This window comes from Diadema antillarum, unplaced genomic scaffold (genome assembly GCF_040938485.1).
Source record: "Diadema antillarum isolate AM-2024a unplaced genomic scaffold, OU_Dant_1.0 seq00000068_RagTag, whole genome shotgun sequence".
Taxonomy (NCBI): Eukaryota; Metazoa; Echinodermata; class Echinoidea; order Diadematoida; family Diadematidae; genus Diadema; species Diadema antillarum.
The window spans coordinates 734,267-749,693 of NW_027271167.1; the positions used below are offsets into that span (position 1 = coordinate 734,267).

General features: G+C 41.9%; 1 protein-coding gene across 1 annotated transcript; it reads left to right on the plus strand.

The window, feature by feature from the left end:
• Nucleotides 1-1,041: 1,041 nt before the first annotated feature.
• Nucleotides 1,042-12,112, plus strand: LOC139725910 (uncharacterized). Its single transcript, XM_071636987.1, has 9 exons — nt 1,042-1,144; nt 1,657-1,918; nt 2,559-2,618; nt 3,337-3,443; nt 4,140-4,339; nt 4,870-5,112; nt 5,564-5,779; nt 6,571-6,602; nt 11,596-12,112. The coding sequence occupies exons 1-9, from the start codon at nt 1,042-1,044 to the stop codon at nt 12,110-12,112; spliced, it is 1,740 nt and encodes a 579-aa protein (XP_071493088.1).
• Nucleotides 12,113-15,427: the final 3,315 nt, after the last annotated feature.

Sequence of the window (15,427 nt, forward strand, 5' to 3'; positions counted from 1 at the left end):
TTATTGGAGTAGGGCCTAGTGAAAATCCGCGAAACACACGCAAGGGAGGAGATTGAAACTGTAAGTTGCATTTGGCAATATTACTTGTACATCCAGTACTCAGTGTTACGATACACGTATTGACAGTACTGATTACTTCGTTTAAATGTTATCCATACTGAAATTGCTGAACTATGCAGCCTATACAAGTTTAAGGAACTCGAGGCTTGTGTGTAAGCACTGAATAACTTCCTTAGTTTTAGTGCCAACGTATAGATGAATCCAAACTATAAACACGCGGCAGAAACGTTTTCACAAGAGACTCGCTAACACCATAACATGATGATTTATGTAGGATCTCAATCAACTGAAGATGATTCTCCGTCGGATTTTGTTTGCAATGGTCAGATCCAGAGACCTCCCTTGCAGGGACCTACTCATCATTATAATCACTGTATACCCACGAACTTGCCGACTGTAATATTTGTTGTATAAGCTTTGCTCATTTTGCAAGTTCCTTTCGTATTCACAGTTCACTGTTACTTAAAATACGAACATGACAAAGATGAAATATATTTGTATGTCATGCCATACAGAGAATAAATCAAATCAAATCAAATCATGTGATGTGTTAATTATATCTACAGGATGTATTATCATATTTTGGTTGTTTGTCGTTTCATGTACGTTTTCGTATCTACTCCATTGTATAATGATATGCCTTTTCACATGTTTTTGCAAATGGTTATTGTTACTTCGTAATAAGTTTGTATCATTTCGATGTGAAAAATAAATGAAAATAAATGAAATGAAATGAAATGAAATGAAATAATGCACACCTAACGGTGGTATAGAGAGGAGCTGTGAAAAGGATTGTATTGTTTCGGAACATACGCGCACAGAATCATCAAGAAAAATCTAATGAACAAAATGTGCCACATGTGCAATTATGTGCGGTACATAATCTAAGATTTTTAGTGATCACCTCGGACACATTCAGGTCGTCCGTCGGTCATTCGACCAGGTGTATATCGGACAAGTCGGATCAGTACAGACGACATTATGAACTCAACCGTGTGTGCGGGCTACCAAGAATACCTCGGTCCGGATAACATGTGGTTCTGGATCTACCTCAGTCTGTACATCGTTTTAACAATGTTGTCAGGTATGTCAGTTTGCCTATACATACTTTATCGTGGGAACAGATTGTTCATAACAGAGGTAAAATGAAATTTTGGAGAAAAAAAACTAAACCTAGCTGCTTCGAGCAATTTTGGGTGTGTTTAAACCCGCTCCCGTTCTCCTTTTTCTGCGGAGTGAAGGGGATGGATGCGTGACATAGTTTATATTGCTCTGATGTCTTAAAGTGAAGATCTTGGGTTTAAAATACACCCAGAATGTGCATCTTTGCACAAGATGATCTAAAGCTGTTATCTCGCTTTCGATTCCGATATATCGTGGTTGAAATAATGGCAGGGTCCTCTGGGAGAATAATGCTTAAACTGCAGCGACCTTGTACATGTACTTATAATAATGATAATAATGATGATGACAATAATAGTGGTAATAATAATAATAATAATAACTACTTTTATCATTATAATAATTATCATCATCATCATCACCACCATGATAATTAACATTATTGCTGACACTAGTTTTTCCTTCTTTTCCAAGGACTGTTCTCTGGTCTCACCTCAAGTTTCTTCGCTTTGGACGTGGCCAAACTGCGAGTGACCACTGAGGGCAGCATGACAGCTCGCCAGCGCGTGTACGCGGCTCGCATCCTCCCGCTCGTCCGGCGTCCCTACCTCCTCCTCGTCACCCTCAACAGCGCCAACGTCTCGGCCATCGTGGCCATGCCCATTCTCCTCAACGCCATCGTCCACCCGGCCCTCTCCATCGTCATCTCGGCCTTCACTGTGCTCATCTTCAACAAGTAGGTGACGCAGTATTTACAAAAGCCAGTGCATGAACACCAGAAAGCATGTAAAAACAATCAAAGATATAAGCATGACAACGTTCTCATACTACATCCAAAACCTAAATTTATTGGTGAAATTTTCGATGTCATTTAAGGTTTAGACACTTTGGGTTATCCGTAGACACAAAGCGGTCAGCTAGCCCACCAACGTACAGTGAAGAGAACCACGTCACTATTATGCGCTATGTCTGAACCATGTGTAGTAATTACGTGAGAACAGATGATTAATTTCATTGTTAGATAGTGAATTGTTAGATATTGATACATAATGCTTATATCAGGATTGTCAGCATTGCTACAATTGATAGGATCGAATGTTGTTCTGATTTTCTTCATCCTCAAAAAACGCAGCTGAAGTCATCGCGTGTAATTATGAAAAAGAAAAGAAACAAGAAGACATTAAGAAAGGAGGTAAAAATACAACTAAAAACATGACTACAAATCACAATAAAATAAAATGTATGTAAGCGAAACAACTCGAAGAATCCTTTGGTATGAATTCACGGGCGTCTGCTGATACCTTGTATGTTTAGATTTTTTCAGTTTAAAGACAAATTGCAGGTTGTATTTTTTGTTTTTGGTATATTTTTGGCAGGCTTTTACCGCAGAGTGTCAGCGATCGACATGGATTGGCTTTGGCGGCAAATACAATATGGTGAGTACGGTGACCTACATGAGAATTATATTCAACCTGTGACGTCACACCCTATGGTCAATTTCTACTGTTTAAACTGAACTGGGACAATGTAGACTAGATTGTGGAATCATGATATCACTTACGAACTGAAATGTATCTTATAATCACACTTAACGCTGGACTGATTCACTATAAGGAAACTCTCAAGCATGAGAGCGAGTGACTTATCAGCAACCAAACATTGTTACACGTGTGTTCCAAAACACACGTGTTTTCTCATTCTGAGTGTGGTCCATAATGACAGGACGCCTGCCGAATGTTTTAACGTCCTTTCAAACTTTAAGAAGTCCGTAAAAGTTTATTAACCCTCTTGAGATCGCACCATCAGTTAATTTCATAATTGTTTCTGTAATGCATGCCTCATATTGACAATGCATCTTCATGGAGGGACATGCATCCGTAATGTTGCTTCTCTTTTTGGGACTTTGGAGTCTTTAGAATCTGATGACGAAGTCAAACAAACATGTGCGATCAGTCCTGTGAAAGCAGATTGCACACAGGCCAATACTAGAGTGGTTGCTTCCTGTAGGTTTGCAGACCTACGTAAGAGAATAAGTTTAACAAAGAATTACCCTCTACAGATGAGAGATATTAATGAGTGAAGATTGAACAGCTTGGCGAACTGCTTGCGAAGACGCTTAATAATTGTGGGCGTCCCTTCTAACCTCGTCCTCAGGGTGACGTACATCGTCCTTGTACTCTTCTTCGTTATCGCCTGGCCTATCTCCAGACTTCTAAGGCTGATTCTCGGTAAAAGAAGGGATGTGTTCTATCAAAGATCGGGTAGGTTCGCTTCTTTGGCAATATCCTGCATTTCGGCCCATCATAACGTTTAAAACTAGAAAAATTTCTCTCACTTTGAACACACGGTGATTCCTTTTGCTGTTGTCAAAATTGTAAAATAATACTTTCAGTGTTGAAAGAAAACAAAAAGTTTTATTTAGCCGTTATCATGCCCCCAATTGAAAAAGACTTACAAAGTGACGATATGATTCGATTCAGCATTTTGGAGATGAGCTGAACTTATTTTCGAATTGATAACTCGTGGAGTAGGCTACATCATTAGCATACCGCATCACTGACATCATTCACTATGTGGGCAGAAAACTTGTAGACGTGAGACGAGCCATCAAGATATAACGCAATACAGCCATTAGAGAACAAGAAGGAAAACCAGACACCATTAGTTTCTACCACAATAACAAGAATTCTAAAAATTATGATTATGATTATAAAGATGATTATGATCATCATCACCATCATAAACATCATCATCATAATAACCCTATACATGTATAATAACGATGTTAAGAATGAGAACAATAATTAAAATGATAAACAGGAATAAGAATACTATTGAGCCTGATGAACCATTATCATCTTCACATTATCAAATCGTTTAAATCTTGTAGAAACCAGGAGAGCTACTAAACACTATAGTTGTTAAACAACATTTACTGGCCGTTACGCCTGTTTCAGAATTAAAGGCGCTGATGGAGTTGCAAATGATGTCACCAGACGCAGTAGCGGAAAACCGGAACCTCACGCAGGACGAAGTCATAATAATCAAGGGCGCCCTCGATGCCGAGAGCAAGGTAGCGAAGGATGCCATGATTCCCCTCGACGACGTGTTCATGCTCAATTACGACGGCGCCTTGGATAGAACGACTATGGATAAGGTTTGTCCGGTGGCAGCTTTATTGTTGTGGACGGTAAAACGGGGGGAAAGTATTTAGCCATAAGAGACAATGAGTACTAATGACAGAAACCGTTTTTATCCTTAAAAAATCAATGTTATCATAATCATTATTTTATCATTATCATAGAAGTATCACTATCATTTTAACGATGTAGATCTTGATTCATCGAGGTAGTATGCTAAAAGCGTGGAAATTAACTCCTGTTTGACTTAACTTACTTGTGAAAATCACGAAGAGAACAACAAATTCATGACTCGTCCATGTCACTTCTGCAGCTCTGGCTGGCTGGCGAGCATTCACCCGTGATGGGTGAATGAGCAGTGTTACCGCCTGTGTCATTGTTTGTCCGTCGATGAATTTTCCATAAAGATTCAATGATTACTTTTTGGTGATGATCCGATGCCTTGGTCATGATACAGGATTTAGACAGTGAAGATATCTACCATAATAATATATCTAAAAATCTCGCGTTATCCGGTGTCAATTCTCTTTCCCTATCTCACGCATAGATCACCTCCCAGAGTTATTCCCACGTGCCCGTCTTCAAGGGCGATCGCCAGAACATCCAGGGTGAGTTCGTCGTGAAGAACCTCATCATTCTCGATCCCGACGACCGCGTGTCGATCTCATCAGCGCTGGAGCTTTACGGTCGGCGGCTACCCTCGGTGGTGGCCAGCAGACCTCTCTACCATATCCTGGACGAAATGAACGCCGGAAAATACCGTGTTGCCGCGGTACATGACGCATCTCGCGTAAGAACCCGAACAGTACCATTCATTTTTTAAATTCATTAAAATAAATCTTAAAAGGAAACACTAACTTTTGTTTAAGTTAACTTTGAAAGAAAGAAAATATATCACAAAACAGGAACGCTGACGCTTCATCGAGATAGTACATACATCAGAGGACATTTGAACGGAATTTGAAATTTGCAACCGTTATTGGTAACAATTGCAGATGCAAATTAAATGATGCGACGATGCCAACGACTAATAACTCTTCTGCCACTGTCTGCAGGTTTGTTCATGATATTGTATTCAAAATCATTATGGTCGATAATCTTACAGCTATAATCCCTCCCCTATATAGGTACTCTCTCAATAATCTGATGCATGTTAAGCACAAAATGTATTCTTTTGGTAATTGACAAGGCAATTGTCAGCTATACTAACGGTCAGATTTTCATGAACTTTTCTCTCAAAGAGAATCGTTGGCATACTAGCAATGCAGAACGTACTGGATGAAATTCTGGGACAGAGACGCTCCGCGCCGAGTGACGGAGATCCCGGTGAATATTCCACGACGCCGAGATTGAGCCTGGTACCATCGACGCAGCTTCTACCATTAACGAGAGAAGGCGCCGTCGATCAAGCAGCAACTGGTGGTACCAGCGTTGCAGATGCAGCTGCTACCAACAAGGTATGATATGATGAAATACGTAGTATTACCCTTGTCGTTGCCATCGGTCACCTGTTCGAAATACACAGACAGAGACATTTGAGTTTGTGGTACAGAGAGGGTAAATTGCACAACGTGCATGTCAATCGTATGATCTTTAGGTGACGATCCATACCAGATATGCCTTCCGCCGCCAAAGAATTTGATATTTACATTCAAACACCATTACATTGCAAGTCGATCGGATAATTAGGACTCAAATGCCTGGGACAGATAGGAAGGAAGAGGAATTCGTTAACGAGTAAGAGTTATGTTCTGCAGGCGACTCTCGCTATAACGAAGTACTCAGAACCAGAAGTTTTCTTTTGTTATATCGAAATTTCTTTATGACCGAACAAATGAAGAATACTAGATAGTAAGTTTAGGTCCTGAATTTTCATTTGCTGTAAATTTCGTTATAGTGCGGTGCTCGTTGTTGCAACGAAATAACCTTGTTGTATCCTATTACAGGGAGTTCCCTCACAACTTGTAAGGGAACCCCCTGTAATAGGATACAATAAGGTTATTCTGTAACAGGCCACAGAAAGCTTCCTTTAAAATATGTTGACAAATTTAAGCCATAATTATTGATATTCATGATATTGAGGACATTATAGTTAACATTGATATTCATGATATTGACGACATATAATTATGTCTGCCTCTCTTCCTAACTCATTCTCTGCGACACAGAAGCGCAGACACAAGCTCAGACATAATGCTCACACATTCAATCATTATTTATATTTTCTCTCTCTCATTTCTCTCACCAGATGCAGACTGCTGAGAGCACCCCTCTCCTTGGGTTAGATTAACTCTTTGAGTCCCGTCGACATGTTTATGATAATGCAAAGTCAATAGGAATAGGCTGATGGACATGAGAGGATTAACGTGCACGCGGTGCCAAAGGTAGCTGCAGCTGCACACCTTTCGTTGGATCGCATATACCCGTCTCCTGTCCACAAGCCATCAAAATGTAGAAGAGGGCTTATGCAGAGTGGAAGACATTAGATGGATGTGTAATTTGTATCTTGTTGGACAGGAGCAGTTAAGCAACGTATACGGCATACATAGGAGAATTCACTTCGAGTGAAATATTATAAACAACTACTTTGATCGTCAAAGTTTGTCCATGAAATACTGCGATCATCTTGGTCACATGACTGTGAGGCCAATATTCTAACTAATACGCTGAATGACTGTTGTTATTTCATCTTTTTAAGAAACAAAAGGGAGTGAAGCCCGTCTACTTTTCTCATCAAGCTTACGAGGGTGATCAAAAGGCGCTTTCTCGGTTTATGTGACTAGAATAGAAGGAGCAAAGTCGAGTTCGTATCTTTTCACTCTCCATCTCTCTGTCACGTCGAAGACGAGAAGGCGATCGAGAAGGCGACATCAACTCGTGATAAGGGTTCCGCGTTTAGAAGCCGAGAGGGTGTTCCGGACAAGAGGCGAGAAAATGTACTGTTGCAACTATACAACTCGGCAACTTGTTACAAGGAGGGAATTAAAGGAGAGACGGCAAGTTCTGAACTCGAAGGAACACGATTTTGCCTCCTCGTCTAACTTTACATCGGCCAGCATTAGCAAGCCAATCTCTCACGCTGAAGATTTAGGCGTCCACCGTCCATTATGAGCATTAGTAAGAAAATGTGGTACAATGTGCAAGGTTGTTTAGAAAAAAAAAAACATGAAAGAGAATAAGCTCGGGTGTTTTTTTTTTCCATCAAACAACAGATGGGATTCTGCAAACATGTAGTTTGGAAATTGTGTCATAATAATCACTGATAATAAAAAAGAAATAAATTCCTGAAGTTAATTGAAGAATGGTTCAATCACAGACTAATCATTATATTTTGGTATAAGTTGAACTTACTCGACATGTTGTTCCTCCAAAGGGGAAAAAAATGTAGATTATCGTCGCATGAATATGCATTGTTACACCTGTCTAGTAAAAAAAAAGGGGGGGGGGAATAAAATAAAATAAAATGAAATAAACAGTAAAGAAATTCTGTCTACTTGTAGATGATTACATTTGTGTGCCCATACAATTGTCGTTCTTTGCTTCATGCTAACCCATTCGCTCGCTTTTATAGCGTTACATAAATATTTCATTCTGCAAATATCTATCGTTGTTGATGCTGTGGGTGTGGTCAAAATAGTAGCTAATAAAAATAACAACGACGATAATATCGATCATATCAATCATCATCATATATGTCATTGTTATTATTATCATCATCATCATCATCATCATTTTTCATCTTACCAATAGGCAGCCCTATTATCATTGTTATCATCACCACTATCAGCACTATTATCGTCATTATAACTTAATTTTTAAAATTACATGGTGTATCCTTTTAGTTGGAATTCCCCTCCTTTGAACACTGAACAGTAATAAATTGGCATTGTTGCTGCTGAAGTTAGTTTTAGGCATCCTCGTTTATTTCAGACGACTTTCTACAGGCAGCAACTACATGTAGGGGCAAGCACAGTGGTATTACCGGACGCATGGTATTACCGGACACGCACATTTTTGCGTACTAATGACATTCTGTACGCGCGAGACTTCGTAGAGTAGCCTCACAGAACTTTGTGTGGACCGAAATCGCAAAAAACACCACATAAAAATGTGAAAACACGAAAAAAATCACATTTTACCTCAAATTTATAGTTGAGTACCGACCCGCACCTCGTATATATATAGTTAATATTGTAACAAAATTGGGTTTGCCCCAAGTCAATGGTCAACAGAGGGCGGTTGATACACACCCTTAAATGTGTCCAATATACACAAGTACATTTAACACAAGTTACCCAACTCAAGTTCACCTGCTCAAGTGCATGCACCTCAAGCTTTTGTCTGAATGCACTGAGGCATGTCCAGTGGACATTGGCTGTCAGTGACCAAGCCCCGAGGGGATATAAAAGGGGGTGCATGCGCTGGGAAGGGGTAGTTCAGTTAGAGTTGCAGTTTTGCAGTTAGTTTTTAGTTCGATGCAGTTGGAGTGGAGTTGCAGTTTTGGAGTTGCAGTTCCAGAGTTTGCTTTTTAGTATGAGATAGCCCAGCAGTTCAGTTCATATAGTTTTTAGTTGTTCAGTCAGTTAAGTTATGAGTCTGTGTCATTAGTAGCCCATTGGGAATTTGCCTGTGTTGTAAACTACATTCATCAGGACGGAGCCGACTTGGTCTTCGTGAATAAAAGACAACTTTGAACGGTATGTATCCTCTTGGATAACTTTGCATTTCTATACCATTGTACATCGTACGTTTGTGATGATGTCATTATGCTCGAGTGTGAAGTGTGAAGTGTGATGTTGGTAGACGGATGCTGGATGCGGTGAGCGCGAGATGTTGACATGCCATATACCATATACTTTGGTGGAACTCTTGCCAATGTGCACTACAGGTGTGTGTGTGTGTGACCAATAGAAACATGACCGCTCGGATGTTGGGGAACAAAGGAGCAAGGAATGAGTAAGACTCCAGAGCCTTGTATACAAACAAGCCCCGACATAAAGAACAGCACACAAAGAAAAGACTTGACACACACCAAACCCAAACTTCCTAAACACCTATCTTAAACAAGAATCGTCACATTGGTGGCAGCGGTGGGATAATGGCATGTTAACAATAGACTCCCACACCAGCAGAAGTTTACAGCTTCATGCACACTATAGCACTAAGCAGCTCAGTTTTTGAGCACCAGTACGTACAGTATAACTGTGCCAAATACCAGTATAAAGTGCCTATATGTGCAGATCTAAAGGAAGTTCCAAAAGAGTGCTTTGGATGCAAAGCAGATGGCTCTCAATGATGCTAAAATGAAGCTCATGATATAGATGCCAATAGCCCTAGCTCAATGAAGCAATATAGATCTGTGTGGCCAGTAGAATTTGGCAGACAAGAGAAGTAGAATGTACAGAAAATACTAATGTTGCATATAGTGACACAGAAAAACCCAGAACTCATGAGCAGCGCTCGCGAGCAGTTATAAAACAGTGCTCGTGAGCAGTGCTTGTGAGCAAATAGCAAACAGTGCTCGTGAGCAACACTTGTGAGCAGTTAGCAAACAGTGCTCGTGAGCAATGCTTGTGAGCAATTAGCAAACAGTGCTCGTGAGCAGTGCTCGTGAGTAATTATAGCAAACAGTGCTCATGAGCAGTACTCATTAGAAATTGGCAAACAGTGCTCATGAGGAGATTAAGAGAAACAGAGCTTGTGAGATATGAATGAGATGAGCAATTTATGGGTAGATACACCATATATTTGCAAAGCCTATCTGGTAATACTTATTGTTTGCGAAGATAGTTCCATATATCACAACACTGTTCGAAAGCAGTGTATACCAAGGTACGACAGTTTCTGACTATGAATGATTAGACTACATTGTACCTATTATGGCTCAAAGTAGAAGCATATTATGAATTGCTCTGAACTGATGCATAAAGAATCTGAAGAACCAAGTAAGCTTACATCATAGCTGAGTATAGCTATATATATGTCCAATTTATCAGAAATACGCTAGTATGCAAGCTCATAAACATTAATGAGTCAAGTATACATCTATAGACACAAGCATCTGAATTCTACATAAAGTATATGTAGATGGCTATGAGAATATTTCAGTGCTTATGATACCCATGTACGTGCTTACCTCCCTTGCATAGTTACCTGCACATACAGTCCGGTTGATATTTTCTTTTATGATGAGAATGTATATGTTGTATATGTCTACTGGGTTATGAAAACTATTCTATCTTGGAGTTACTATTGTACATTGATGCATTTGTACCTAGAACAATAGCCTAGTACTGGATTAACCTCTAGACTTTGACTTTATCTACTGAGAGGGGTAAAAAAAAAAAGAAATCATGGATTCTCCTGGGGTAAGGGAGATGGAGATAGAGAGGGAACTGGTGAAATTGAGGGAGGCATTAAATCGATCAAGGATGGAAAAGGAATTGTTGGAATGGGAAAAGTCCCATACAACAGAGTCTCCATCAAGGATTGAACAAAACAGAAATGCTGAAAACCCTCTGCCAAGAGACAGTCCCACAGAGACTCCTACCCCCAGACCTGAAAGACAAGGTGAAATATTCCAAGAGGTAGATTCTGAAGTGAGGTTCAAGTTGCCACAGGCAGCGAAGACATATAATGATAGAGACTATTCAACAGCCGAACGTACATTGCAGGTGAATAGAAATCGCTTCCTCCAAGACGCAGGATATATGTCAACCCCAGTAGCACCCACAGTGGTGAATCCAGAACGAAACACTGGAGACAGAATTACATCACATATGTACAGGGGAGATGCATTCATTCCGAATCAAGGTAAAGGCACAGGGATAGGAAATGACTATCCGCACTACACTAAAGCCGGTGGTGAACCACCATATACACAGACCAGAATGCAACATGTCAAACGTGAACGGCCAATTTTGATACCAGACAGGTATAATGGCCAGACAGCATGGGAAGAATATGCGCAACACTTTGATGCATGCAGACAAGTAAATGGTTGGGATGATCACCAAGCAGCAATATTTCTCAATGCCAGTTTACAAGGCAGCGCCTTGAGGACAATAAGTGATGTCAGCCCAAGATTAAGGGATTCTTACAGTGAGATGAGACAATTGCTTGCCCAACGTTTTGGCACTAGCCATCAAGCCGAAAATTTCTTGGCGGAATTACGGCACAGAAGGCAAGCCCCAAAAGAGTCTATCCAAGAGTTAGGCCAAGCCATCCATGAATTGTCGATTAAAGCTTATCCTGACATTCCTGCCCAATCCAGAGATAGGCTGGAAAGAAACCATTTTATTGACGCAATTGAGAGTCAGACAATCAGGGAAGGCATATACAGGGCTAGACCAATATCACTAAATGAGGCAATTAGGGCAGCCTTAGAAACTGACAACTTTGAGAGGATCGAGACACAACGACGACACGAGCGTCAAATAGCGAAACCTCGCTTCATTCGTGCAGCAGACCACGATAATGAAGATCGTATGCAACGAATGGAAGCACTATTAGCTCAGCAGTCGAGACAGATGGCTTCACTCACAGAAATTCTGGAAAAACAGAAAAGAGAGCAGAAGTCACCAATCCCTAAGACCGATAACCGCACAGACAAGAACAAGTGCTATAACTGTGGGAAAGTGGGTCATTATGCTAAACAGTGTCATTCCAAAAAGAGCAACACAAATGCTCCTAGGGGGAAGGGAAACGACACTCAGCCCACCGGAGGGTCCACGGAGAGGCTGCAACAAGTCCAGGACCCCCAGAATCCACCATCACAAAACCAGCGATAGACCAAAGACTTGTTCACATTCCAGCCCTAAGGAATGAACCTCAGCAGGGCCTGTATGTACAGGGCAAAATTAGGTCACTAGATTGCTCCTTCCTCATTGACACAGGGTCAACTGACACCATCATAAGTTCAAGCACATACTATAGCATCAGGAGTGAACAAAGGCCAACATTAGAGAATTCTGGTATGATCATTCGGCAGGTTGATGGGACACCACTGTCTATACTTGGTGTAGCCTGGGTAGAAATCCAGATAGGAAAGACCACACAAACAGTGAAAGCAATTTTTGCAGACATCAATTGCCATGGAATTCTGGGGATGGATTATCTCCTCCCAACACAAGGTAGCCTAGACCTCAGAACTCTAACACTTAACATCAATGGTGAGCAAATTCAGTGCACAAGCAAATCAGGCAGACAGTTTAATGCCAGAGTTGTGGTAGCTGAAACCACAACTATTCCTCCCGGACATGAGGCCATTGTCCAAGCATATGTTGCAAAAAGAGAGGACCATATGCAAGGCCCAGCCCTAGTTGAATCTATAGAGGGAGGAGGCGAACTGGGAGAGAAAGGACTCGTGCTAGGCAGAGTGCTTGTAAAAGCAGAGGACGAGGTTATCCCAGTACGTGTATTGAATCCTGGCAACCAAAAATTAATCCTGAAAGAAGGCACCACAGTTGGCATGATGACTCCTGTCAGTATTACCAAGAACGAAAGCAAACCAAATAAACCAGGTAATGAGATACCTCAACATCTGATAGACTTATATCACAAAAGCATACAGAACATAGACCCTGAATTCCATGAGGACATAAAGGCCTGTCTGATAGAATACCAAGATATATTCTCTCGAGACAGCAATGACATTGGGAAAACAGATATCGTCCAGCATGGTATCAACACAGGAGATGCTACACCCATCAAAGAAAAACCAAGAAGACAACCTGTTTGTAACCAGGAGGAAATTAAGCGTCAGGTAAAGGAACTAGAAGAGCGTGGGGTCATTGAACCGTCAGACAGCCCATGGGCTGCTAATGTGGTCCAGGTAAAGAAAAAGGATGGCTCGAAGCGTCTTTGCATTGACTACCGTGGGTTGAATGCGGTAACAATAAAAGATGCATACCCAATACCCCGCATAGACGATACACTAGACGCACTAGGAGGAGCAAAATGGTTCTCCACCCTTGACCTTTCCTCAGGTTATTGGCAGGTTGCCTTAGATGAGGATGCCAAAAACAAGTCTGCCTTCGTGGTGAGGAATGGGCTGTATCAATGGAAGGTTATGCCTTTTGGCTTAACGAATGCCCCAGCCACATTCGAAAGACTAATGGAAAAGGTGATGAAGGGCCTACAATGGGAAATCCTCTTGATATACCTTGATGACGTAATAGTCTATGGTAAGACTGTACAAGAGGAGATTGAGAGGCTCCGAACCACTTTTTCTAGATTGCGAGCAGCCAACTTGAAACTCAAACCAAGCAAGTGCCACTTGTTCCAGACATCCGTCCTCTATCTGGGCCACATAGTATCTGGGGACGGGGTAATGACAGACCCCGACAAGATAAAGGCAATCAAAGAGTGGCCAACACCTCGGTGTCTGAAAGAAGTCAGAAGCTTTTTAGGCTTGGCTTCATACTACCGACGGTTTATCCGCGGATTCGCGGAGATAGCCAGCCCTCTTCATGACCTCACTTCGAAGTCAAAGAAGTTCCATTGGTCAGAGCCCTGCGAGCATGCATTTCAGGAATTGAAGCTAAGATTACAGAACGCTCCCATCCTGGCATACCCACTGCCAGAAGGAGAATTCATCTTAGATACGGATGCAAGCGCAGAGGCCATGGGAGCAGTTTTGTCTCAAGTGCAGGATGGAGAGGAGAAAGTAATTGCGTACTTCAGCAAGAAGTTCAGCAAACCGGAGAGAAATTACTGTGTCACACGACGGGAATTGTTAGCTGTTGTTGTGTCCCTGAAGCAATACAAGCAGTATTTGTATGGGCGCAAAGTTAACATCCGCACAGACCATGCTTCTCTTCAGTGGTTGCTGAACTTCAAGAACCCTGAAGGGCAAACTGCACGATGGCTCGAACAAATAGCCGAATACGACTTAGTAATCCAGCATAGACCTGGAAGAAAGCATGGAAATGCTGATGGCCTTTCTCGACCAAGGTGCAAGCAGTGTGGAAGGGAGGATGAAGAGTCAGCCAATACATGGGAACCTGAGGCTTCTAGTATGGAAGGGAAAAATGTCAGGCGTATTGCTGCAAAACCTACCCTTGAAAATCCACAAATAAAAGACGCTCAGCTCGATGATGTCACAATGTCCTGGCTGGTAACAGCCAAGGAAAATGGAGAAGCAAAGCCAGAGTGGGAAACAATTTCTCACTTACCTACTGCTTCCAAAACGTACTGGTCACAATGGGACCAGCTAGAGATTCACCACGGCATGCTGTGTAGGCGGTATGAATCGGATGACGGAAAGTCTCTGAGGTGGCAAATAATTTTGCCAAAGAAACTTCGGGAAGAAGTGCTTACCGAAATTCATGGCGGTCCTCTGGGAGGGCATTTAGGGGTGAAAAAGACCCTTGCCAAGGTGAAAGCTAGATTCTATTGGTCTGGTCTGACCGAAGAGGTTAGGTCCCATTTGAGAAAATGTAACTTGTGTGAGAGGAGGAAGTCACCTCCAAAGAAAAGACGGGCACCACTCCAGCAGTATCGAGTGGGGATGCCTGTCGAAAGGGTCGCCATTGATCTTCTTGGTCCATTACCAAGAAGTAAACTGGGGAACCAGTGGGTGATGGTAGTGGGAGACTACCAAACCAAGTGGATGGAGGCATATGCCATCCCAGATGCCCGTGCCTCCACAGTAGCCCAGAAGCTGGTTGAAGAGTTTGTGTGCAGATATGGCGTCCCATGTGAGTTACATTCTGACCAGGGAACCAATTTCGAGTCTGAGCTCTTTGCTGAAATGTGCAAACTCCTTGGCATCAAGAAAACTAGAACCACGGCCTATAATCCCAAATCAGACGGACTTGTTGAAAGATTCAACAGAACTCTGATGAATACAGTAGCCTTGCTAATTGAAGAAGACTCGGATGAACGAGACTGGAATGAGCTTCTCCCATATGCAACCAGTGCCTACAGGAGCACGCCACAAGAGACGACAGGAGAGACACCCAACATGATGATGCTGGGTAGGGAAGTTCGCCTCCCTGTCGAGCTCACTGTGCCCACTATCCCAGTGGAACAGGAGGAGAGTGGTGACTTTGCACAGAATCTTCGAGATAAAATGCAAACAGCTCACGAAAGAGCAGAAAAAG